At 40.8% G+C, this 26,828-nt stretch overlaps 3 protein-coding genes across 6 annotated transcripts in view; 2 read left to right on the top strand and 1 right to left on the bottom strand.

Annotated features, from left to right (window-relative positions):
• The first annotated feature begins 247 nt into the window (after window positions 1-247).
• LOC127531596 (zona pellucida sperm-binding protein 1-like) lies at window positions 248-7,104 on the top strand. The gene is made up of 6 exons (XM_051941255.1): window positions 248-333; window positions 2,302-2,432; window positions 2,595-2,775; window positions 5,719-5,863; window positions 6,109-6,178; window positions 7,061-7,104. Exons 2-6 carry the CDS (start codon window positions 2,306-2,308, stop codon window positions 7,090-7,092), a joined length of 555 nt encoding a protein of 184 aa, XP_051797215.1. The 5' UTR covers window positions 248-333; window positions 2,302-2,305; the 3' UTR covers window positions 7,093-7,104.
• A 7-nt stretch (window positions 7,105-7,111) lies between these two features.
• On the bottom strand, window positions 7,112-16,737 carry zgc:65811 (uncharacterized protein LOC393524 homolog). 2 transcript variants are annotated; one of them, XM_022196980.2, is made up of 8 exons: window positions 16,373-16,731; window positions 15,830-15,935; window positions 15,649-15,746; window positions 11,874-11,948; window positions 11,651-11,752; window positions 10,775-10,870; window positions 10,571-10,654; window positions 7,112-8,279 (listed from the first exon to the last, which is right to left on the bottom strand). In XM_022196980.2, exons 1-8 carry the CDS (start codon window positions 16,436-16,438, stop codon window positions 8,190-8,192), a joined length of 717 nt encoding a protein of 238 aa, XP_022052672.2. In that variant the 5' UTR covers window positions 16,439-16,731; the 3' UTR covers window positions 7,112-8,189. The 2 variants fall into 2 exon arrangements, with proteins under 2 accessions (XP_022052672.2, XP_022052671.2); XM_022196979.2 differs by lacking the exon at window positions 7,112-8,279 and adding an exon at window positions 8,286-9,316 and having other exon boundaries at window positions 16,373-16,737.
• A 7,642-nt stretch (window positions 16,738-24,379) lies between these two features.
• LOC110953124 (RNA binding protein fox-1 homolog 2-like) overlaps window positions 24,380-26,828 on the top strand; it is a 68,066-nt gene continuing 65,617 nt past the window's right edge. For 2 of the 3 annotated variants that reach the window (XM_022196976.2, XM_022196973.2), the window contains exon 1: window positions 24,381-25,458. In XM_022196976.2, the coding sequence (XP_022052668.1) occupies window positions 25,204-25,458 (255 nt within the window). In that variant the 5' untranslated portion in view covers window positions 24,381-25,203. Of the gene's footprint in view, window positions 25,459-26,828 lie in introns of all 3 variants that reach the window. The other variant, XM_022196978.2, reaches the window with a different exon arrangement.

Here is a 26,828-nt window from a genome sequence, read left to right as displayed (position 1 = left end):
AGAGGCTGACCCCTGACCTCGACATCTACATCGTGCCCCAGGATGGCTGTGGAGTAAACAAACATGTAGGCACACTTCTATTTCTATCACGTAATGCAGATCCCAAAACCACAGGCTCCCGTAGCAGTGCTTCCTGAATGCTGTTAAACTGTAGTGCAGCTAAACACAGAAACGTTTTGCTTTTGAATGACATCGTCATGTAAACTATTTTTGCCATCATCTATGAATATCTCTTTGTTAGATGTTTGGTGAGACAGCGCTTCATCTTTTGGAAGTCCATGGTGTCCATTCTTACCCAGACAGCAGTTCTGCACATGAGAACTCACCTGTCAGGTATACGTCATTGCTGTTTACATTAAGCTTCTGTTTTTACCACTGTATTATTGACTCTTTCAGCAGGGCGTGTTATGTTGCTATTTATGGGGGCATGGTGTTTGCTCGATCTCATCAGACATTTGCATTGCAAACTATCACGTAGCATCTTTCCATTTGCAGACTGTAGGAGTCAGACTATGCAGTTTCTATTCTAAATGCTGATCGCTCGATTGCTTAGCCTCCAGTATTGCAGATTCTGGCTTTGTCAGTGTCTATGTTGGACTAAGGTACTGAGTTTTGAATATGTTAACATCAAAACTCTGTTCTCTAAAGAGGGTTAAGTAGTATGGGCCTGCATCGACCAACTTTTTTTCTTTTATTGAATGAGCTTAAAATAGTTTTTCCAATAAGTCGATTAATGTAACTGACTAATTTCCATTAATCTGTCTAATTTATCAATTATTCTGGATGGATGGATGTATCTAATTGACCTAAAATACAATTTCAAAACTTGCTTCATTAAGATTTTGCTATTTTATTTCATTATATCATTTAATTTTGTCCACATCACCAACAATAAGATACTTGTATAACTGAGATATTTGTCAGATACCTGATCAGAAAATACTGCAGCTTAAATTCAAAAGGTCACATAGATCATTGTTATCTCTATATGTCATGTCAACCCTTTCCAGGAACTGGAGAGCCAGTATTTCTCTTGAGTACTTGACTGAAAACAGAAAAAGATCGTCACATTAGTAAAATGCAGCTATAATAATCACTGCAAATGTGTTCTTGCATTACTGAGAGGCAACAAAACTATTTCCACAACAGTCTTTAACTTTTGGTGTAAGTTATTTTCTCATGACTATGAAGGTTAAAAGTAAACAGAAAATATAAAATGTCTCAATAACAGCATGAGATGACATATAGTTTGTTACATTACTGTAACAGCAGTGGTGCAAAAATGAATTTGTGCGTTTGGGTCGTCAAGCTACATTTAGAACGCTGAATTTAAGTCATACCGCTAAGATAAGTCCCACGTGTTGTGATCTTATCAGCTGGAAGGAGCCGTTTGTCAAACAGGAAGGAGCTGTATGTCGCTGTGGTCTCCAGAAAGTGCTCCAGGACGCTTTCTCTTCAAGCACTTGTGCAGCAGTTGTGCTTGTGCGATCAGCCCTTTCCAGTTTGCAGTGCTTACAGAGCGTTGCATCGTTGGCTCTCTGTCAAACACACGCCCACACTTTAGATCATAGTGGGAGAGGTTTTTATATGTAGCTTGAGGGAAATCAATGGTTTGATCTGTCGTCATCAGTAATTTATGTCTCACCCACAATGTAGTGGAAGCCCTATCTGGAACAAGTACTTGCTAATCATGTTGAGGAGTCGGTGAGGGTTAATCGTCTGCTCATGTTTTAAGATTGTGTTTATGAAGACTATTTTGATGTCAGAACTATTATCTAAGCTTTAAATTGATTGCATTGCTGGGAGGTGGAGTTAATTGGTTGATTACCTTTATTTTCCCCAAAGCAAAATGGAAACAATTGTTAGTTTTAACAGATATTAACAGAATCATAACAATATAAATATTAGGGAGGAGTTAGAACTGTATGAAATGCTAAATTCACACCCAGTAGAAATATACAAGTTGTCATGTGTTAATTTTGAGAATGAGAGATGAAAAAGAGCGGTAAATTAGCCTTTAAGTCATGGCGTCAGTCGGGACATTCACCTACAGTCATTCAAAGCAGACAAAACACCACCAGAGACACCCAGACAGCTCCACCTGCTGGGCTTAATCACTATGCTGTTTTTTGCCGTTTATTTTATTGTTTTATTGTATATTTTCTTGCTGTCGCTGTCTTAACTTACTGTACTGTTTTGAAGTGATTCTCTCGTTTTCACTGTGAAGCCCTTTGGTCACCCTTTGGGCTGCTGTAAATGGCTATAGAAATAAACTGAATGATTGACTGACTCTATGTACAGGTTGATGGTGGGATGTAGTTCCTCTGCTGGTTCTCCAGGTGAAGTGTGGTTCCATGTGATGAATCGGCCTGCTCTGCCTCCCATTCAGCCAACACCAGCCACTGTTACTGTGCAGCTGAGAATTGCCACAGGTGAAGCTTTTTCTTTAAATGTCACATCAATCATGGCTCTTGATCCTCTTGACATTTTCATCTGGTGTTCAAAATCACCACGCTGATGTCTGAGTAACAACTGAACTTTGCCGACTAGGCTGAGCCTTTTTTTTTCCCTGTTCTGATATTCTTTTCTCGTAGATGCATCCTTCGCCAGCTTCCACCCTGAAGCTCACCTTCCTCTCAGCCGAATGCAAGGCAGACCGGTGTTTCTGGAGGTGAGCCTGCTGGAATCCCCAGATCCAAACCAGGTGCTGCTGGTTCACTCCTGCCTGGCTTACACTCCAGTTCCATATGCCACTTGGACCCCTGTTTATGATAGGTAAGTTTATATTGGGATTTAAAAAAGAAAAATGCCGTGAACGTGATTAATCTCATTCTGCTGTTTAATTTGCAAACTGGTTGTTACGCCCAGCCTCGGGGTTAAAACATGAAAAACCATCCTTCACTGGTCCCAAGCATCCACAAAGCGTGTTTTCTCAGAGAAATTAATCATTTATTTACAATAAAGGTGACGTGCTAACAAAGGATGTGGTTGACCAAATAAGTAGAGTTGAGCAAGACTCACCTGATGAAACAAACATTGGTAAAAGGAAAACACAGTATTACCTCCCTATCTTAGCTTAAATATGAGGGGAAAAAAACAATAAACCCAAAAGTGGCAGCTTACTCCTACTATACATTACCATGAATCACACTGTTTTAAACAAGTACCAAGTTGTGCTGGTTGGAATCAGTGAAGGTTGGATGGTACGCCCTCTGACCCTTAAATCCAGGGACAACTTCATGCCTCCGCCTTAAATACCAGCTTTCACAGTAGTCCGACCAAATCCTGGCGTCCAATCCTGGCAGTGGTATGGTGCAAATGGAAAAGGAGACCTGGCCAAAAAAGCTCACCACTATGAAGCTGCAAAAAAACAGAAAATCAGGCAGAACAACAACAGACATGGGCTATAATAAAGCACATGGAAATCAACCAGGACACTAAAGATACCCAAAATAAAATCCCGTTTAGAAATAGCGAAATATAGAAGACACAAAGGTGCATTGTCCAAAAAATAAATAAAAAATCATTGTTGCCCATTGATTCCAAATTCTGCTGTAAAGATTTCCTCCTGCTTCATCAGCACCTGTAGTTAAAGCTGTCTGCTGCTGATTTTGGTGTGAAATTATGACAAAACTACAAGAAAAAAAATATGTTGGATGGATTGATTAATTCGCTGCAGTAGCTTAAAGTGTAGCTTGCTAACGTATTTTCAAATGTCTCCCCCCTTTTTGCACTTAGATCTCATGCAGTCTAAATTCAGCTGCTGCAGAAAACATCAAATGTTGAAATCCCTTTAATGAATGTGTTTTCATCTGAGCCCTTAAGCACTCTTACTTTTCAGCACACCTTGCTGGTGCCCCACCCATATGGACTTAGGCTTAATAACTTGGATGTCCACACAACAAATCGTAACACACAATTTAACAAATTCCAAAGAAGTTCATTCAGGAACATTCAGTTCACAGAACAGGAATGCCCTGTTCTATTAGATGCAGCATTGTTGGTCTCAGTTGCCAAGCTTCTCCTATAAATCTCACCAAGACAAAAGTCTCCACATTTGCAAAAAACAAACAAAAAAGCGCCCTCAATATATCAGAAACAGGCAGCCACAAAATGCTGTTATTCTTCAACTGCATCTCATCAATTCTTTCTATTTTCTGAGGCAACTGTAGAAACTACAACGGAATACAAAATGATCTGGGGGAAAAAACCCTCACAAACACTTTTCAGAAATGCTTTTATATCTGCTTACTTTAGTTTCCAGTGGTTGAGTGCCACTTCTTAAAGGAACCTACAGGGACCTTTGCCTTCTAGGTATATATTTAGTTCTGCCTACTCATCTTTTTTGGATATAATCTTTAAGCTTTGGTTTCTAAATATCCTCCTTTGTTGTTCCTGACGGAGCTTTTATTGTTGTTTTATCTGTATTTACATTACACAGCAATCTATTCAAATTAGAAATGGAAAACAGTGCAGTGATGTCTCTCCACCAAACATAATTCTGTGCAAGATCTCATTCCCAATTAACAATTTTTAGTTGGTCTTTCCTCTAGAAATTGAAATAGGCAGTTGACCTCGAAGCTTTACAATAAATGGCTCCCTCAACAGGAAGTTTAGACACCCAAAGAAATCATGATTGAACTTATTATGTTAAAGGCCTCTGTGGTTCTTGACTGTGACAGTAATTCAGTCTATGATGTTTTTTTTTTCCCTGAATGTTGCCTTACAGTGACAAAACTCTAGAATGTAAGAAAAAAAAATACACTTTAATTCTACTTAACATGCAGAGTCTGTCTGTACAAGAAAATAATACATGGCATTGTTCAGTTAGTGTGTTTTTGTGCTTCACTGAGCTCTTAAATCTCATGGCAGAAGCTTGTCTTTATCCATGCAGAATGCTTTATTGTGTGCCTATAATGCTCTCAAACGCAGCTGAAAAACAAGGCTGTGTTTGTATGTTATGTTCTAGCTTGTATGCCCATGCAGTTTCTGTTGGCATCAAATCTGAGCAGGCCAAGACATGCTTAAATTCCTCAATTTATATGTCCTGTAATTAAGTCACAGCAGGAATGTAAAGCACCATGATCATCAATCAGTCTGATAATCTCATAAGACAGATTTGTGATGTGCTCTGAGCTTTGCAGAAGGATGATGACTCTGTTGGTTCATTGCATGGCTTGACAAATATTAGCCATATTGCCATAATATTCAGAAAAGATATGCATCATCCTAAGGAAATGTCTCATAAAGATTCTTAAAGAAAATATTAGAAGTGTTTAGATATTTTTAGGATTTTCTTGTAAGATTTTTACTCATTTTTTGAAAATATTTACAAGAATTTTCTTGCCACATTTGAGTTTTTTTTTTTTTTAAATCAAACTTTTAAGGGAAACTTTTAAAGAATTATTGGAATTTTCTTCTTGAAGGTTTTTGCAAATTTTCCGAAATTTCGGAATTTTTTTTTTGCTTTTTTTGTTTTTTTAAATTTTCAGACAAGGAACCAATATTTTTTGGTGCCCGTAAATGTTGACAACAGGAGGCTTAAATAAGTTATGATCACCAACGGCACTGTGTTTACACTGTAAAGGTTTAAACTTAACAGTATTGTCGTGGATGTTGTCAGCCTTGCAGCCCAAATCCTGCACAGGAAATAGTATTAATGTTATATTTTAAGAAATTTTCAGCGGTAAAGTGCATTCACTATTGTGTTCTGTTCAGCTGTTCCATCCAGGGTGTTTCACAGCTGCTTCCTTCCCCAAACCCCCACCACATCCGGAGGATCGTAATTTCCACTTTCCTATCTGTTCCCCTGGAAGGTTCACCTTACAATGGTAGAGGATACCCTCTGCTGCAGGACCCAGAGGTATCTCCCACTTAAAACACACACACACACACACACACACACACACACACACACACACACACACACACACACACACACACACACACACACACACACACACACGAAGACAAAATGTTGCATTTGAGTTCAGGTCTGACAAAGGTAAATAAACTACTACACAATGAAGAACTTTCATGAAGGCAGATTTAGTGTTAATGTTGAGTGCAACAACTTCAGTATTTTTTTTTTTATGCCCCCCCTCTCAGATCTACTTTTTCTGCCTGACTGAAGTGTGCTCTGCTGCAGACAGTGACTGCAACATACGCTGTTTGAAAGGTAAGACCATGAAGAAGAAATTGAATAGTGGGCTAGTAGTAGGATGTAATATGTGTTAATTTTGATTTCAGAACTTGTGCATTACAGGCCTGAATGACTGAATTGAACAGAAAACCTTTTTCTGTACACACATTCGCTGAGCATTTTATTAGGAACACCATACTTGTATGATCTGCTGTCGGGGGTCAGCACGTTGCACTTCTATCCTGCTCAGCACAGTCGCAAGGAGTGACTATCTGACTTACCGTAGTTAGTCTTAAAGCACTAACCAGTCTGGCTGTTCTCCTCTGACCTCTCATCAAGGTGTTTCCAGCTGCAGAGCTTGTGCTTACTTTGTGTTGTTCTTTTCTGTTATGAGTAAACTCCAGAGACTGTTGTGTTAAATATCCAGTCAAACCGATCGGTTCATATATAGTGAAATGGCAGTAGCAGTCATTCAGCAGTCCAAGTTGCTGAGATCACTTTTTTTTTTTGCCATATTCTGACATTGATGTGACTATCACCTGAAGCTCTTAACTTGTATCTGCAGTAGTTTAAGCATTGTACTTATGCCATATGATTGATTTATTGTAGAACTGCATTGTGTGCAGGTGGACTTAATAAAATGCTCAGTGAATGAATATATGTGAATGCTACAGCCTAAACCAGCCATTTATCCTTTCAGATACATTCTTGTCTGTGCACGAAGTGGAGAAGTTTGTAGCCACAATATGAATTCATACTTACCATATCAAATCAAGTTCTATTTCTAAGCAACTGCTAATAGTCCACAACATAATATTGGAAAAATTAAACACCAGTATTACAACCTGTGGTTAAAGATGAGAGATATCTGTATTGTGGACTCTTGGCTCACTACATTAACTTCTTTTCTCCTCGCAGGTCCTAACAGTGATGTGTGGGCAAAGAAATAAAGACACTTTCACACAGCTGCAATTTGTTTTTGTGGTTTTATGGAAACAAGTGCAACCTTCTACAGAATATTTCTAAAATTATGAACTTAACAACATAGTGCAATGCAACAGTTAGTAATATAGAGAAAGAACACAAGAACTTCAAGCAGTTTTCTTTTTGAACAGGACATGAAGTTGGTCACAGAAACAGAAAATTGTAGGAATGAAAGGTTTAGCTTTACAGTTGGTCTCAGTATTAAACATGCATATCCAGAAAAATATGACGCTTCACAGCTCAGAAGCATTCCAGTTAAAACAGAACCGTATGACTAAGAAGCCTGCAGAATATCTGTAACAATTTTTTAATTTGCTGGTCAGGCCCTCTGGACAAGTATCGTAAATACAAGACTGTAACTGGAATGCAATCTGCACAAAACTACAGCAACAGAAAATTACGGTACCGCTGTCGCATTATATTAATAGGTACATAACAGGAAGACGACATACCAAAGCGAACCATCTAGTTATTACACCCTGACGTACTGAAATGCTGCTGTGAATGGAGATAAAACAAGGCACCTTAATTCAATGTGTCAACACTGTAATTTGACCACACCTATAATACAGCATATGAAAGAGTTGAAGGACTTTAAAGAAAATGATCCCTTTTCCATTTTTCACTCAGTAAATATTTAACACTTTTATGTGCAACGGCAAACAAAGGCACAAAACTTAAGCAAGAGCATAAAAATAGCTGCTGGTGTAAAGCTACATACGACTGCTTGTTAAAATAACAGCTAGAACGTGAAATGAACATGTGGAAGTTTGTACGTCTCATTGTCTTACCAGCTGAAAGAACCATTGAAACATTCTCATTAATTGTAGATTACACAAGCCTGCGAGGTTATTATGCTAAACAAAGCCAGCATTTGTTTCTGCTTTTGTTAACAGTAGGTCAGAATGTCATGTTTTAAGATTTCAAAGTGTATTTTGACTTAACTTTGGCTCCAAAACTAACATCAGCAGTAGTTCACATACAGAGGAAAATCTGTAAACATTAACATACTGGTTGAGTGGTGGTCTTTGTTGATGAGGCAGAGGAGAGTAATCTTCTCTTCTTAGTACACAGTTGCATAGTACGCAGTGACCTCTTGATGGGTTTTCTTGATTTGTTTCAGGAGGATACTGCTGCAGACCAGGGCAGTAATCTGTCATACAGAAGGAGGAGGGGAGGTAAAAAGGTGGGCCGAGACAAAGAGGTGTGCAGCGAACAACCTGCTTCCTCCTTATCGCCTCGGAGAATAAACCAGGCACGGACTGAGCTGGCATGAACACTGCCCAGCCCCTGCCATCAATCTGCACAGAGCTGCATAAAAGCTGGTCTGAAACGGGCAACGTGATCTGTGACGAATAAGTAGGCACTTGGAGGACAATCCAACCCTGTTAGCTGTAGATATTAATATACAGGACATAATGAGCAAGCAGTTGATCTGGTTGGAGAACTGGGGGACACTAGGTACAATGATAAGGTCCGTCCATCACAAATAGCCCCATTCTAGAACATACCCTCCTATATCTTCTATTTTATTCTAAATGGGACCATCATGTACAAAATAAACATCATGCTGTTATCAAACAATCTTGAAACTTGCTTTAGAGACCATAAACCCAACAAGAAAATATTAGCAGAAGCAAAAAATGAAGGGAAAATTAGGGTCTTTTTGTCAGACTTTTGTACAATCTTACTTCCTTCTGCAGCCAGAGAGTCGCCCCCTGCTGGCTGTTAAAAGAATGTAGTCACTAAAGTCACTTAAGTTACTTTTCTCTGGCAATGAGAAAAATGCACTAACTATTGGATAGATAAAGTAGCTAAAGTGATGCTGTCGTAGCCGTATTTTTCCTTTAAGGAGTGCTGAAGACACCCTGCAGTGACTATGCTGAGAGAAGCAGATGAAATTTGTATTCTCGATGCCAAAGAACTGTGGGATAAGATCAAGACGGCACAACAGTGAGCAAGACAACAGACGAAAGCACACTAAGTCTGAGCCACGGGGATGTTTGCCATTGTGAGTGGGGTGAAGATGACTGGATCCTGCACGGGGTAGGAGGTGGAGACAAATTCATGCTGAGACGGCTGAGGGCCAGCCAGGGCAGGAGTGGACTGAGCCAGGATAATGTACTGAGGAGATGAGACGGACTGACGAATCTTTGAACGGAGGATTATGCTGCAAATCAGAGCGGTGATCTTTGGGGCGCAATGATTGGGAGGATGACAAAAAAGAAAGACAAGGAGAGGAATATTGATGATTTAGGGAGACAAAGGGGGGCATAGCAATTAGAACATGATCATTAACTTATAAACATCAAGAACAAAACACAAAGTTAGTTGTCAACAAACACATAGGAAGCCCCGTTTTCCCTTTCTTGTTCCCATAGCAGTGAATCTATACTACTACTTTATTTCAATCTGTTTTCTAACTTTTAAAAACAACAAATACTATGATTTTATAAAGCAAAAATGCAAAGGAAAGAACCTTTCGTGGGTAGAATTTGCACCCGTGCTTCATTTGTAGTCTTTACACGGTTCAATACCATTTGAGTTTTGTTCCACTTCAGTAAAGAATTGGAACATACAAGGGGTGATCAGAAGGCTCAGAAACCATGTTTGATTTTAATGTGGCCACAATCCCAATCAAAGTAGTCTCTTTGTGCAATGACACACCAGTCCTAGTGCCCCTGGACGTCCTGTTATGGAAACATGACAAGCGCTGAATCTTCCAAACTGGATAAAAAGGGTGAAACTTGAATTGAGAAAAAGTTAGAAATTTATTGACAGTCGGGTTGCTATGGCAAAAACCCAAACGTTTGTACATTCAACGTGCTGTGACTGGTTGCATGGCGCATTGGAGGACTCGCGTGTCATTGCACTGTTCAGGTTATTAGTGCTGAACGTTCTCCATCGTACACCTAAAGAGATGACCGTTTAACTCTGACTTGGCAGCCCATCTTGGGGAATAAGCTGCATGCCCACATGAAAGCTGAAGAAAACAACAGGCTTGCTTCTGGACGGCCTGACCTCACGCACCTAGTTTGTTTTTGGAAACCGTGGGCTCTTCAACTGTGAAAGCAGCCGTTTCTTCTCTCAGTGCTAGCTGCAGATGCACTTCTCTGCACCAGTAATAATCCTTGACATTAGGATTGAATCATCCTGGCTGCTAACTGACACAGAATGTCATGTTTTCATCTCTCCTTTTGTTTGAGCATGCACAAGTCCTGCTGCTTTTACCGCAGTGTCACGCAGCAACCTAAACTCTGACTGTGGCGCTCCATGCAAGCAGCAGACCACAACCAGGATATGAACTTTTTGATCACTCCTTGTACTTTGAGTTAGTGGGTAGTAATGCAAATGGGTGGGTGAAAAACACCTCAATTTAACAAAGCATTTCAGGCAAAACTTTGGTTTTGGATCCAAGTATAAAAACGTGCAGCATTTTCTTACCAAAAGAGCTCCAGTTCCCATGAAGATGCCCATTACCAGTGGTGCCCTACTGTCGAAGACCTGTGCAATGGTCAGAGGACAATTCTAAAGGAAGAAATATGAAACCGTTAGCACTAAATACACAGTTAAACAGGTAGTTTGCAGAATAGAGTAGTTCCATTTGCTGTGGCAGCATTTAGACCAACTTTCTTGGTACCAACTTACAGGCATGGCCAAGTGCTCCAGGATACCGTCTGGTTTGGGACAGGTGTCTTTAACTATCTCGATCAACTTCACCCCTGTCACTCCACAGCAGTGAAGCTGCAGAGCAGATAGAGGAAGAGGAAGGGAAAAAAGGAACGATAGCCATAAATTGAGCAACAATCTTCATACTTCACATTTGATATGACATCATTAATATACTGTATCGGTCAAGTTGTTGTTGAACACAAATTTGGAGAGAAATCATGCCATGGTGCTGTGATCTCTGTTAATACAAAAGACATTTTCATCTCCTCCCGTTTTGCGAATTATCAGTTTTCTTTAAGGGCAATAAGCAAGTGAGGCATGTTGAGTACAATTTAGTTTATATTTTACCTGCAGTAGATGCATTCAGATACTCGGCTTAGTTAATGTTGAAGCGCAATTTGTCTAAAATGATTTTCATATTGATCCAAATAATCATGACTATCGTTTTGGCCATAATGGTGCAGCCCTAGTCAAAAAAAAAAAAAAAAAAAGAACGGGTGATGTGCCCATTTTGTTTTGCAATATCTGCCATGACATGAGGCAACACAACTCATCTGTTGACCAACTAAATCAATATCACAAAGGTTTGCATCACAAGCACAAAGCCAGACCTGAAACTATTTGGAACAAAGAACTATTTTAGATTTCTTCGCCAGTATTCCACAAAAGGTTCTTCTCAATCTAAAGTCATTTTCATATTTTTTAATACAACTTAGTTGTCATTTTTTTCATACTGCAATATATTCTATTTCAGAGAATGCAGTGTTATTTTTTTTTTCCAATATCCTGCAGCCCCATTTGGGACAAACTTTGCTTAAATCGTAACAGAAAAAGGGAATAGTTTGCACTTACTGCATTGTGGATGAACGTGAGCGTGACGGCAATGGCTGGGTCTCCACTGGCCGCATACAGAGTGTACATGCTGGTGTAGAACTCTGCAATTCTCAGGCCAACCTTAACAATGGAAATTAGAACACAAATTAATTGTTGCAAATATTTATAATGTTTTTATTCATTTTTTCATCATGCTTTTGTTCTCCTCCTCTCTTTTTTTTAAAAAAAAATTGTCTCTCACCTCATCTCTCTGGGTATAAGCCAGCACTCCAACGATGATTTCACCTGTAGCCAGGAAGGCCAGAAGGATGGAGAACTGAAAGGAAATCAGAAAAGAAAGTAATCTTTCAAAGGTCCCAGGAAGAAAACTGAAATTTGACCATGAGATAAAGTTAAAATCTTTAAGCTAAATCATATCACTGGCAGAAACTGTGACTAATGAAAATGAGATGTAACTAGGTGCCAAATAAAGACATAAGTCAAAAATGTGGACTCCCATAGCTTCGGGGATCTCAGCAGTCACAGCTATGAGTAACGACAGGACCTCTTTACATTCCACATTCCTCCCTCGCATCCATTATTCTCCCACTGGAGCGCTGTGTGGGTTTCTCAACTTGAAACTGAAACAGTTTTGCTACTTTGTGGGAACAAATCCTAAGAAACTGTATCTGCTGGTTTCTGTGGGGAAATGTTACGACGTGCTGCTGGAGCACAAGAATTAACGAGCGGTACCAGATGCCTGTTAGTTACACTTACAATGACAGTTTCTTACACTGGTTTAACCTTTTGTTCTTAAAAACAACATGGTTTAACTTGATTTACAGTTAAGTTAGTGTTCATTTAATAAGTACATGTTTGTATTTTTGTTTTTTTTAAATATTTTTATGCTGGAAGACATATCATGAGTGAAATGAGCAGCCAACATCATGGCTGGGTAATTCCACCATTAAACTGTAGTATACTGATGCCAGTGGCAAAAACATGGATTCAGGGTTTCATGGTTTCACACATAAGGAATCAATCCTGTCAACTGGCAGGTTGACACTTTCTGTGTCATTCTTTTTATAGCTCAAACATCCGTCCATCCATTATCTATTGCTGGAGTCTATTGCAGCTGACTTGGGGTGAAGGCTGGGGACACCCTGGACAGGTCACCAGTCTAGCACAGGGCTACACAGACAAACAAGCGCAGCGGAGAGCAGTTTTAGTGTGTAAGCATAATCGTATGTGAGCTGGTGTGCTCGAGCTGCAGCAAATCAGGAGGCTGTAATGATGTATAAGTACTTTAAAGCCATCTTCAGACAGTTATGGATTATTTTAATGGAAAAGCTTCTACTCAGAGATGAGTTTTTAGTGATTAAATCAGTGACTTAAAGAGGGACTGCATGTGACAATGACTTTACATGACAAGAGCTGGTGTATTAGATCCTACAGGGCTGCCTGCTTTCATGTTTCACCTTCGAGCTGCTGCTAAACATGACAGGACTGATTAATTAACCCATGTCTCCTTGACTGACCGTCACCTTTTCATTATTAACACATGTCTCAGTCCTACAGGTGTACTAATAAATCTTTGACTGTTTGACATTTTATGGGTGCCTCGTTAAGGAGAAAGGGTGAGAGCGGCGGTGACTCATTAATTAAGCCATGCCTCTCCTGAATGCTAGCACAAGACTTTGGTTATTTAGCTGTGAGCCAGAGCAGTGTTTGAAAGCTGTCTGACACTTCAAGTGAGAAAAAGAAAATGCAGAGGGGCGATATTAAAATGAATGCCTTGTTGTTTTTACACTGCCGTTTCTGTGATCACATAACCAAGAAAGAGCTGTAAAGGTTATCTTAAAATGAATGGTAGTTTGTCAGTCACAGTATCACAGTAGTTTGCCATTTCTCTTGTCCTGTCCATTAATTTAATTTAAATTAGTATAGGTTTTATTCTGTTTTCTGTGTGTTATGGTTTTCTTGTGAATGTTAGAAGATTGATGCCAAAGGGAGTTCTTCTCTCCCACAGAAAAGAGTAGCTGCTCCTTATCCAAGCTTTTCATCCGTTACTTATTCACATCACTATGTAACACATTAGCATAATGAGCCCCTTCTGTCATGGCTCTGTGAATATACTAATGGATGTATGGATACATAACCGATCGTTCTCTGCTTTTGTCAGGTCAGCTGACCAATCGCAGCAGACTGGGCTTTCTGGGAGTGGTGCCTTTAAATAGACACGAACTAAAACGGAAGTTTCTGAAAAGAGGAACTGCAGCATTGCACAGAATGAGGAAAATAATGTGTTTCTCAAACATTAAATTGCATTAATATACTCCAGTTGATCCCCAAAATGAAAAGATATACCCGTACATGTGCATAGTATGGGAACTTTCAACTCCCTTCATAATGATACCTGTGCATCCAAGTTACACTGAATTCTAACCACTCTCGGTCTTAAAATGGTCTAGCTGTAACCCAACACTGCTGGTTCCTGTAGAATGCGCAGATCTACAATCTACAAGTTCATTTAGCAGATGCTTTTATCCAAAATGACGTTCTTCTGAGAGTAGATACAATACAAGCAAGGATCTAGTCAGGAGATAAAAACCTGGATAAGAGCTATAAAACCATGGCAGGTGTGATAATAGTTTGGCTTTTTTTGTTGTTGTTTTTGTTGTTTTGTTGTTTTCTTTTTGCAGTCTGTCAAGTGCAAAGGTGTTCACTGAAGGAAAAGAGTCCAGCTATCGACTGGCCCTGTTGTGGTGGTTGGATCAGGCACCTTTTGTTGGTCGAGCGTAGTGAGCAGAGGGTGTGTAAACCCGACAGAGAGAGTTCAGGTAGAAAGGAGCTGTTCTGGTTATAGTTTTGTATGCAAATGTCACTGCTTTGAATTTTATGTGGGCAGTAACTGGAACTTAAGACTTGAACAGCGTGGGTGACGAGTTGTTTTTGGCTGGTTGAAAACCAAACATGCTGCTGCATTCTGGATCATCTGCAAATGTTTGACCGTGCGGGGGGGTGGGGGTGGGGGGGGGGGCTTGCCAGTAAGGAGTTACAGTAATCGATGCGTAATATTACGAGAGCCTGGACCAGGAGTTGAGCTTTATGTTCAGACAGGAAGGGTCTGATCTTCCTGGTCAAGCAGCAGAGGCCGCATGAGCCTTGGAGGTCAGCTGGTCATCGAGCACAGCAGCTGATCTACGACTCTGCTCAAGCACTGTAAAACTACTCTACGGTACATAATGGCAAGTTGTAATAATGGAGGAATTCATCTTTGCACACTGAAATCAAAATCTGAATCTGAGGAATAACGCATCGTTAAAGCCCCACCCTCCAAAGTGGCAGGACTAGTTCCTTTGGTTATAAAACTCTTGAGGTCTGAATGTGTGATTTGAGACTGCCAGCGTTTCAGCCGTGCCTTGGACTGCCTATTTCACTCATTATATGTCTTCAAATGTACAAAAAACAAGATGAAAAGCCAGATCTTTTTTGATAGGTCAGTAGAGAGGCAGACAGGGAAAGCAGGGAGAAGAATGGGAGGAAGACCTGCAGTAAAGGATGGTGAGCTGGAATCAAACCCAGGCTACTGCATCAGGGAATTTAGCCGCTGTTCATGGATCACCCGCTCAACCAGTTGAGCTATATAGATGCCAAAAAGATAGATTTGAAAAACGAAAATGGAGCCCGGTTCACTAGATCAGTGGTTCTCAACCCTGTTCCTCAGGACCCACTGTCCTGCATGTTTTAGATGCTTCCCTGCTCCAACACACCTGACTCAAATGATCAGCTCGTCATCAGGCTTCTGCAGAGGCCTGATGACGAGCTGATCATTTGAATCAGGTGTGTTGGAGCAGGGAAGCATCTAAAACATGCAGGACAGTGGGTCCTTGACTCAACAAGAAAGTCCCTCACCAATTTTTCAGACAAACAAGAGTCTATTTTTAGGTACATTTTATTAGTCAGGGAAACTATTTGTCTGCAGCCATAGAATAGAAAAAAAAATACTGTGTAAAGGGGAGAAAAAAAAATCTCACCACTTGCAGAGCACATCTTTTCTCATTGCAGGCACCGTAGTCTCCAAACGTCACCACAATCAGCATGACAGCACCGAGAACTATCAGCACAGTCACACCTGATGGGAGAAAAGGTAAAAAATATGTTCTATTTTTGAAAGCGAAACTGGACAAATGTGCCAAATACAGTAGGTGCACCGACCGATGACAAATGCACTCGAGTTGAGCTGCTCTATTTCAAAGATTCCCCTGGTGTTGTAGCTGAACCTCAGCCACAGCCCGAGCCCAAAGAAGGCCAAGCCAACCACCTGCAACACAGGAAGCAAAAATCAGTTATGCTAACAGAGTTTCACATCTTTTCTGGCTGGTTAGTTTTTTTTTTTCCACATTGTAACTACCAGGTGGCATATTGTTGTTGCCACATGGGATGGAAAAAACCCACAAACACACACACACGCACGCACGCACGCACGCGCGCGCAACAGAAACAACAGAGGGACAGCTAGGTAAACAACAAAGGACTATTTAAGACAAAGTTCGTGCAAACAAAATACCCTAATATGAGCAGCATACCACACACACGAGCACACGCACACACACTGGCTGTTGCTATTCCCCAACCATCCTTGCATCCAGGATATAACACGCATGCGCTATTGTCTTCACTTTATTCTTATAATATAGTCAAATTAAGGGGATTGTGCGTGTTTTTTTCCCCTTTCAGGTATCATTATTCGTCACTTACCGCAAAGATGATGTTGAAAACGACCAGGATATATTTGCAGAAGACGCCGCATCCATCCAGTGCCATGATGTCCAACGTATTGTGAAGCTACGCACTAATGAAGTCAGGAAAGTGCCCAAAAAAAGATGATCTCACCACCTCAACAGGCCCGTCAGTGTTATTTATTTTAAACACGCCGGCACCGTTAATCTGGAGCAATGCAACAGCAATAAAATAAATATGTTATAAAGAGAAATAAACAGCTGTATCTGTAGACGGCGTGGATCACGGTTTTCCAGCGGGTCTAAACGACACCTCCACAGCTTCAATGAATCTGCGTGGTGTCCGCTTTCTTGCCTCAGACCAAAAGCCTTGCCTCAGCTCTGCCTTACGCCCCGCCTCCTCGACCTCGCTCAGCGCTCTCATTGGCTACATTTGTGAGTGACGCCGCTTCCCGCCTATGCGCAGAGGAGAGGACGAAGCGAGGGCCGACATAGAAACAGATTCCAAAAGGCGCATCAAGAGTAAAAAGAGAACTTATAGAAACGAAAGCTAAGGAAACCGCATGGCTCAATCCTTCAGGGTGTGCCAGACGGTTAAACGGAAACGTGAATAAATATCCGTTGTCGCTGACCTGCTTAATCATTGGGAATGTTTGGATTCTTTGGGCTTTCTGTATTATTGTGTAGGTTGTTAATTTTTTAAATGATTCAGGTAGCATGCAACAGTATATTACACTGACCTTAACCTTAATATATATATTAGTCAGAAAAATGTGAATTATATAATACTATAGGGTCTATCCTTTAATATGTAACGTCTTCAGGTCAAATTTGTAAGGACTGAACCCCAAAATTGAAATTATATGGATAAGTATATCTATTAAATAATATTTTATTGTCTTAACAGCAATATTTAAATTAATCTGGTAATTTTCTTTAATAAATTATTCGGCTGGCTCTAAAGTTTTAGAACATTGTTGAATTTTAACCTTAATATTTATAATAGTCAGTTTAATATTTTATATATATGTGACATTTTTGTTATTATCTAATTAACTTAAGACAATTTAGACATTAAAATATTGTCAGAATTTTACCGTATTTTTTAAAATTAGTCAGGTGGATTTAGTATTAGAAATCATATTGCAAGGCCTTAAACTTAGTATTTAAAAAATTTAGAATTAAAAAAATTGAAGTGTTTTAACCTTAATATTTCCATTAGTCACATACATACATATATATATATACATACATATCTATCTAGCTATCTAGCTATCTATAATAACTAATAATTATTATTATCATCATTATTATTATATAGATTGTTATTATAATAATATAATATATTATTGCCAGGTCTTAATCTTTTAATTAGTCATGTAAATTTATATTATCGTTATTGTAGGATCTCAAACTTAATAGTAAATTTAGCTGGGTTAGTTTTTATTGTATATAATCTTAAAGGATTTTTACCCTCATACTGAAATTAGTCAGCTAAACTTGTGAAATATATAATACTCTGAACCGCAATATTTACATTAGCCAGATAAATTTCTAAATAACAAAATATTGTTGAGTGTTAGCTTTAGAACTTATATTATTCAGTCAAATGTATATTATAAATAATATTATAGTTAAGCTTAACATTCAAGATACTTAGGTAAATTTGCATTATATGTAATGTTGTAAAGGCTTATCAATAAACCTTTCAGTGCATTAATAAAGTTATTTTATTTCTCTGTTGAAAACTTACCTGTTGTTTTGAATGTGCTATAAAAACAACAGTGAACGTACTTTTTAACGTGATTTTGCACAAATATTAAAGGAATTCAGTAACACATGTAGAGCCAAATTATGACGTAAATAAACTGTAATGTAAATATATTAAAGTGTTAATCTGCCAACTTGCCATCAGAGAGAGTAAAAGAGACGTTTATAGAGCAGAAAGCATGTGAGAGGAATGCAGGACAGATTTATTTTATGGAAATGAAACTTAAATCCCACCTGCAGAATAAGAAGTGAAACAAAGGACAAAAAAAATCCACAGTGCCAATTTCCCCTCCTTTCTCCATGACTCACACACACACTGATAGGTAGATAGGTACACACGTGGACAAAATTGTTGGTACCCCTCAGTTAAAGAAGGAAAAACCCACAATTCTCACTGAAATCACTTGAAACTCACAAAAGTAACAATAAATAAAAATTTATTGAAAATTAAATAATCAAAATCAGCCATCACTTTTGAATTGTTGATTAACATAATTATTTAAAAAAACAAACTAATGAAACAGGGCTGGACAAAAATGATGGTACCCATAACTTAATATTTTGTTGCACAACCTTTTGAGGCAATCACTGCAATTAAACGATTTCTGTATTTGTCAATGAGCATTCTGCAGCTGTCAACAGGTATTTTGGCCCACTCCTCATGAGCAAACAGCTCCAGTTGTCTCAGGTTTGATGGGTGTCTTCTCCAAATGGCATGTTTCAGCTCCTTCCACATATGTTCAATGGGATTCAGATCTGGGCTCATAGAAGGCCACTTTAGAATAGTCCAACGCTTTTCTCTCAGCCATTCTTGGGTGTTTGGATCGTTGTCCTGTTGGAAGACCCATGACCTGCGACTGAGACCAAGCTTTCTGACACTAGGCAGCACATTTCTCTCCAGAATGCCTTGATAGTCTTCAGATTTCATCGTACCTTGCACACTTTCAAGACACCCTGTGCCAGATGCAGCAAAGCAGCCCCAAAACATTACTGAGCCTCCTCCATGTTTCACCGTAAGGACAGTGTTCTTTTCTTCGTATGCTTGGTTTTTGAGTCTATGAACATAGAGTTGATGTGCCTTACCAAAAAGCTCCAGTTTGGTCTCATCTGTCCAAAGGACATTCTCCCAGAAGCTTTGTGGCTTGTCAACATGCATTTTTGCAAATTCCAGTCTCGCTTTTTTATGAGTTTTTTTCACCAGTGGTGTCCTCCTTGGTCGTCTCCCATGAAGTCCACTTTGGCTCAAACAACGACGAATGGTGCGATCTGACACTGATGTACCTTGGCCTTGGAGTTCACCTTTAATTTCTTTGGAGGTTGCTCTGGGCTCTTTGGATACAATTCCAACGATCCGTCTCTTCAATTTGTCATCAATTTTCCTCTTGCGGCCACGTCCAGGGAGGTTGGCTACTGTCCCGTGGGTCTTGAACTTCTGAATAATATGAGCCACTGTTGTCACAGGAACTTCAAGCTGTTTAGAGATGGTCTTATAGCCTTTACCTTTAAGATGTTTGTCTATCATTTTTTTTCGGATGTCCTGGGACAATTCTCTCCTTCGCTTTCTGTTGTCCATGTTCAGTGTGGTACACACCTTTTCACCAAACAGCAGGGTGACTACTTGTCTCCCTTTAAATAGGCAGACTGACTGATTATGAGTTTGGAAACACCTGTGATGTCAATTAAATGACACACCTGAGTTAATCATGTCACTCTGGTCAAATAGTTTTCAATCTTTTATAGAGGTACCATCATTTTTGTCCAGGCCTGTTTCATTAGTTTGTTTTTTTAAATAATTATGTTAATCAACAATTCAAAAGTAATGGCTGTTTTTGATTATTTAATTTTCAATAAATTTTTATTTATTGTTACTTTTGTGAGTTTCAAGTGATTTCAGTGAGAATTGTGGGTTTTTCCTTCTTTAACTGAGGGGGACCAACAATTTTGTCCACGTGTGTAGATAGATAGATAGAGAAAATAAGCAGCAAAATTTATTTAAAAATCCCTTGTGACAATACAAAAGAAATGCTCCTATAATACTAAGTTGTAGATCTTGATCACCGGTGAGGTCTGTGACTGTAATAAGAGGAAAACATTTCTTCTGGACTCTCAAAGGATCTGTCAGTGAAACAGGCGGCGGTGTGGAGTGATGTGACCTCTCTGTCGTCCATCATTGCAGGTTCAGTGGGTGGCAGAGGAAGAGGTAGCAGGCGAGAGACGGAGCTGATAAAGTGAGCCACAGCGACGGAGAGGGAAAAAAAAAACAATCGCACAGATAATACGCTGGCAGCTGCACACGAGCACACACATTAAACACAGGCAGTTGGCCAAAAGTGACAGCAGTCATCTGTCCTGAGGCACGCAGGTGAAGTGGTTTTATGACACGTGTGTGTACGGGTGTTACTGTTGTTGTGGGGACCTACATCATTTTATAAAGCCACATTATGGCGACATGTTCTCCTTCTGGGAACATTACCTCAGTCATTACATTTAAAGGTTGTCTGTGTAGCATTTAGCATATTGAACCACACAGCAGCACCAGCATCTCAGATCAAAGCAAATGGCCATGCCAGCTACACCTCCCCCTTCCTTTTACATTCACTTTCACTTACAAAGAAAGGCTGTGGACACAAGAGCCTACAAAAAGCCTCAACTATGATCCCATTTTTGCCCTGTAAATAGAATAAATGGCCATCATACATAGCACTTAAGCTGTTGCACCTTCCTTCTGCTGGTGTCTGTTCCACTCTGTATGTGTCTGTTTTGATGGTCTGGTCAACCACAGTGGACATGTGGTCTGCTCGTGGACTACCAGAGCAAGCCTGCATGTGGAATTTGACACAAATAGTGGAGCAGAACAGATGGAGAAGGTGTACCAGAGTCTCCTCAAAACAGAAAAATAGGCTTTCACACTATCTGAAATAAAATGCGTACAAATGAATGACACTAATACAAATACTTAGGCACCAGTGGACTACATTTTTTACAACATAGTATAGGAGGTCACCTGTGGTCTGTTTATGAGCATGGGATGTGCCAGGAGTTTCAAAGAGAGCAACTCGTGCACCAACATGCAAACATGACTGGACAAGCTAACAAAATGTAGAAGACAGAGGCTCAGGTTGCAACACACCCAGCTAGGGTGACTGTATTCTCTGCAAAGAATGCCATCATTTCACTATATCTCTACATAGCAGATAATAGTTTGCAGCTGTATTAATTCTAGGTAAATGTTTAAAGTCCAGGAACTGTAAGGTGTCATCTGCTAGTATTGATTTGCGGAGAGACAGGAAATGCCGGAGAAGGCATTGGAGGTAGCGGAGTCATGCCTGAGGCAAAAGGCGTTGGTTGGCAACTTGGTGACTTTCAGAGCAGGCTTGGCCTACTTCCCAAAATCCCAGGTCGGAAAGGCCCAGGGCATGGAGAGACACAATATACTCCAGGAAGAGGTCTGAGCAGAGTGAAGGAAGAGCAAGTCAACATTGTGGTTGAACTCCAGCAACACGGGGCGTGGACGAGGTGGAAGAGTACAAAGCAGAGCAGGTTCTCCTGGTTGAGCATCACACAGGCAGACTTCCATCATGTCCGGTTTATTGTGCAAGCAGTCTACGATGCCCTGCCAAGCCCAGCAAACCTCCATGTCTGGGGAAAGACCGAGACACCTTCCTGCCTTCTTTGCTCTGGCAGAGGATCTTTAGAACATCTCCTCAGTTGCTGCCCAAAAGCTCTAGAAGATGGCCGCGATCATTGGAGTCACAATCAGGTGCTTAAGGCAGTTGCTGAGAGAATTGTCTCAGCCATCAATGCTACCAAAAACAATGTGCCCCAAAGAAGGCAGTTACCTTTGTTACAACTGTAGAGAGATACCCTGGGCACAGCCAAAAACAACAACAGGCCTCTTCCATACACAACCCACTCCCATGGTTTCTCAAACCATTGCTATGCTGATGATACCCAGCTCTTTCTGTCGTCGCCTCCCTCCCCCCTGGATCTCATCATGCCTTGCAGAAATCTTGGCATGGATGAAAAAAATGCCACCTTTAACTCAACCTCTCCCAAACTGAGCTCCTTGTCATCCCAGTCAGTCCCTCTATTCAACAAGAAATTAACATCCAGCTTGAAACAACCCAACTCAGACCCACAAAGTCTGTCAGAAACTTGGGTGTCATGACTGATGACTGACTAACCTTCAAGGCTCATGTGGCCTCTGTGGCTCGGCCGTGTTGATTCGCCCTGTACAACATCAGGAAGATCAAACCCTTGATGGTCCAGAATGCAGCAGCAATGTTTGATTTTTGACCAACCAAAAACAGTCCATCACCCCGCTGTTGAAGTCGCTTCACTGGTTTCCAGTTGCTGTCCGCATAAAATTCAAAACTCTCACACTCACATTCAAAACCAGAATGAAAACAGCTATCTCCTACCTGAACTCTTTCATTCAGTTCTAAACTCCCACCTGCTCACTACGCTCACCAACAAAATGTGCCTGATAGAACCACCACAACAAGGCTGGTCCATGGCAAGACTCTTCTACTCTGTGGTTTCCTAGTGGAGGAACGAGTTACCAAACTCTGTTCGATCTGCAGAGTTTCTCTAAGTCTTTAAGAAAAGACAAAAAAAAAAAAACAACTCCTCCTTTTTGCACTTGACAGACTGCAAAAAATTAAAAAAAACTATTATGTCTGCACTGCCTGTACTAGACATCATGGTCCTATAATCACACTTGAGCTTGTTTTATGACTCTTATCCAGGATGGTTTCTCCTGACTAGATCCTTGCTTGTGTTGTGTTTCCTTTCAGATGTACGTCACTTTGAATAAAAATGGCTGCTAAACGAAATTGTAGAATTGTAGATCACCTCTAAGGCCTCAAAACATATGATCATGCTGGAACTGACAGTACCCTGGGAAGAGCACACTGAAGAACCCAATGACAGGAAACGCATCAAGTGGTTGAGTAGTGCAGAGATAGAGACTGGAGGACATCCTATGAGCCTGTAGAAGTGGGCTGCTGAGACTTTGCAGGAGCCTCATTCTGCAAAGTCCTTAGTCGACTGGGAGTTACAGAAACAGATAAGAAGAGGGCCATTCAATCAACAAGTGAAGCTGCAGAGAAAGCCACAATGGCTTCGGCTTAAGAGGGCTGATCTGTGGGTTGTTACTGGGCTGCAAGTCGGTGATGATGCGTCCCAGTTCATCCATGAGATGTTTCTTGCACTGTAAAAGGGGAAGACATGTTTAAGAGTTAGGGTTAGCCATTTAATAGTACATTTAATAGTTGCAGTAAATCTCTGGGTTCATTTTTAAGTCAATTTAATCAAATACACAACTGTATGCATGTGTATGACGACAATGACGCAGCATTTCACTCTGATATTTTCCTCCTCTTTTGGTTATTTACCACTGTAAACCATTATGTGACACCAGCAGTCATATTAGTGTTGCATTGATATAAATTATATGACAACAGACCACAATAGTCAAGATGGAGATGTTTCCCTGAGGACGCTCTGTTACTGAAGACCCACTAGGGGGCGCAAAAACATTAAAAACCCTGACAGCACTGCATATCATTCCTTCTAAAAACTGAAGCTGGGATTCTGCAGGGGCCAGCTTTTGAATTATTCTTTATTTGAGTGTTTTTATTTTTGTGCTTGAGACGTTTGACTCTGATGGACTTTGACGTAAATATGCCTGATCAAAAATACACATATGAGTTATGCAGATAATTAGATTGATACAGTGAGTATGTTTAAATTATAATAGATAACAAAGTATGAACCCTTCTGTCTGTGGGTATAACATATATGACGATGTATAACAAATAAATAAATCTGGCATCCTAAAGTGAAATGTAGCTCCTCTTTTTGGCATGTTGCTTAAAATTTTCCCTCACATTTTTAATTTGTATTTTATTTCCCATGCTTGAACCGACTGACTATTAGGAGAGTGTATAAGAAACACGCAAATTAACTTTAAATGTAAATGTATTTATGGTGTAAATTTGTTTAAAGATGTCTTGAAGGATAGAAATTTTCAGATTCATGCACATACGTTACAAAAATCTAAAAAAAAATGGGGGTTAAAGCAATTGTGAAACATCCCTGTGATTATATTATATTATATTATATTATATTATATATTATATTATATTATATTATAATATATTATATTATGCAGATGCATGGTTGAGCAGTAATCTTCCTACTGATTCTTGCCTGGTTTGAAGGCAGTGAGTGTGGAGGAGGAGGCTGGGGGGGGGGGTGGTGGGTTATTGGGAGAAAGGAGGAGAAGGACACGCAGGAAACGCAGACCCCAGAGCAGCCCACCTCCTCTACCAGAGCCCGGCGTTCACGGACAGATCTGACCGCGGATCAGCGCACTCGGCTCCCTCCGACACTACGAGTTACACCAACTGGGACTCAGACCAGAGGAAATCGTGTTCGTCGGTAGCCAGGTCCGCACGCCAAGACTCATCCACAGCAGAGCACGGCGAGGGATCGGACAAGAAGGGACCGAGGATCCAGGGGGAAGGAAGACTGCTCGGAGCCACACGGAGAGTTTTGAGGCACAAACACAATTTAGCGGCGAGAGGAGAGAGGACTGGCCGGCCCCGCTGAAGGAAGGAGTAGTATTACGCGTAGCTAATTTCCAACATTTTCTATTCTTGGCAGCGGGAGTGTGCTCTCCGAGCCACATTTATAAAGAGAGCTAGCGGAATGTAATGCTAGCAGGCTAGCTAATGTTAGCTAGCTAATTAGCTCGTCAGGCATCCGAGAGTCAGACGTGTGATCTTTATTAAAATAGGTCAGTGTTTGGCGTCGCTTGGCTCTTTTTTTTTTCTTGGGATAGCTGTACTTAATGTGCTTTGTGTTGGATCCTGGCATGGTCACAATGATCTGCCTCGCATAGCTAAAGCTAAGTTAGACAATAAACAGTGGAGGCTTACTATATATTGATGAGAATCTGTCCGGTATTATAGGGAAAATCCATTGTGAATATCGAGCTGTGGACAAATCAAAAGGCAAAGGTAGAAAAAACCCAAAACAGAACAAGACTTTTGACTGGCGACTGTCTGCCGTCCAATGTTAATGTCGACCGACGTTGCATCTATAATGCTACCCGTTAGTCGGGGAATAATGGACCGGGAAAGGGACATTGATACAGCGGCCGGACCCCTCGCGAACGCGGCCGGGGGTCCAGCGGTGGTCCGGGGTATGAAGCGTGGAGACCCGGAACCTGACGCTCAGACAGCCGCTGCCCTCACCGACTTGGCCGGGGCGGAGTGCAAAAGACCAAGAATAGACGGGACCGAGAGTGTTGTTGGTGACATTGGACAGGTATGAATCCACTGTAAACACAAAGGAGCCATTCCTCACATCTGTGTCGTTTTGTTTCCATCTTAGCTCTCTGTGCATCAACCTCTGCCCTCCCCTTTTCTTCTTCTTCTTCTTCTTCTCCTCCTTCCCCTTTTCAAAACCATTTGTTCCTGAGCATCAGCAAGGAATGATGTTTTGACAAGCTCCTTTTCTCTCATCAACAGCACTATCATGTAGCACTGCAACAAACGGGAAATCGTTATATTTATTTTAGACTCTAGACTTGCAAAGAAGTGTGACTGTAGTGAAATGTTGTAGCTGAAATCCTGTCGCTGTGCTCCTGGAGCTGTGAGCATGACCAAGCCAGACAAAGGTAATATGATACAGGCTCCATTGCTATGACAGACAGCAGCACAGCAAAGATCAGAGCCATTCATCATGCCTGTCTCCCAGAATGTAAACCACTGCTTTGTCACATGTCCCAAGCTATGGCTTTCTTATTCCTATTTACGTTGATGAAATCAGTCAGACTTGTGATGATAATTCGCAGTGAGTCACCACAAATCCTCATACACACGGCTTGTGCCATTAATCGCTCCGTGCCCCCCTCCTGATTGTGGCTAGGTGTTAAAAGAGAGAGGCAGAAAGGGATTGGGGGAGGGTCACCACAGTGAAAGACAAAGAACAGAGATTTTTTTTTTTTTTGCTGGAGGCTGAAGGAGCGAGGGGGCTTCAGGGGCTTCGGGGGGCCCTCCTTCCTCGACGCGGGTCTCCCCTGCTTTCATGACTCGACTGCTGAGACAGCAGAGCATCAGCAAACGTTCCTGATGCCTCTCCGGACTAATCTGTGTATATTACAGTAATCCAGAGGTCTGATGAGGCACCTCTGTTGCACATCATTCTTACACCTACACACACGTACCTTGAAGTTCCCCTAATCCAATACTACAAAGGAAATTTTTTCGCTGACGTCTCGTGTTTTAGCACGGGGGAAACAGCACTAACAGTAGTCGAAAGGCACAGCTTGAGGTCATCTGCAGGTAATTGAATCCCGGTAACTGGTAAAATACTTTAATTGGCTGCACGGCTGAACCTGCCTCATAACGCCGGGATGTTTGTAAGCTTCACAGAGGATGGATAGTGACGATGGTAAAGGTTATAGCCCGCCGGCAAAGATGACATGACACTGAAGCACGGCAGGGAGAGAATTCTGGCTGCCCATCAGCTCTATTGATTACTGGGGGTCATGCTAATGGAATGGACCGAAGGAGAGAGATGAGTGAGTGGATGGATGGATGGAAGATGAGAGGAAAATATACAGGAAGAAAAAGGACAAAGAATAGGACAGAAATGGAAACATTGGTGCAGGAGGGGAAAAGTGACTGGGATTG

This window comes from Acanthochromis polyacanthus, chromosome 21 (genome assembly GCF_021347895.1).
Source record: "Acanthochromis polyacanthus isolate Apoly-LR-REF ecotype Palm Island chromosome 21, KAUST_Apoly_ChrSc, whole genome shotgun sequence".
Lineage (NCBI taxonomy): Eukaryota > Metazoa > Chordata > Actinopteri > Pomacentridae > Acanthochromis > Acanthochromis polyacanthus.
The sequence above is the reverse complement of the archived record's forward strand: the minus strand, read 5'-3'. Positions and strand labels throughout refer to the sequence as shown.

Bases quoted from the DNA above. Each gene is read 5' to 3' on its own strand.
- LOC127531596 (XM_051941255.1), top strand. From the start codon at position 2,306: ATGGTGGGATGTAGTTCCTCTGCTGGTTCTCCAGGTGAAGTGTGGTTC. The intron at 2,433-2,594 runs GTGAAGCTTTTT...CTTTTCTCGTAG, and splicing joins GCAGCTGAGAATTGCCACAG to ATGCATCCTTCGCCAGCTTC. The intron at 2,776-5,718 runs GTAAGTTTATAT...TGTTCTGTTCAG, and splicing joins TGGACCCCTGTTTATGATAG to CTGTTCCATCCAGGGTGTTT.
- zgc:65811 (XM_022196979.2), bottom strand. From the start codon at position 16,438: ATGGCACTGGATGGATGCGGCGTCTTCTGCAAATATATCCTGGTCGTT. The intron at 15,747-15,829 runs GTCGGTGCACCT...TTCTCCCATCAG, and splicing joins CTCGAGTGCATTTGTCATCG to GTGTGACTGTGCTGATAGTT. The intron at 10,871-11,650 runs GTAAGTGCAAAC...TCTGCTCTGCAG, and splicing joins TCACGTTCATCCACAATGCA to CTTCACTGCTGTGGAGTGAC.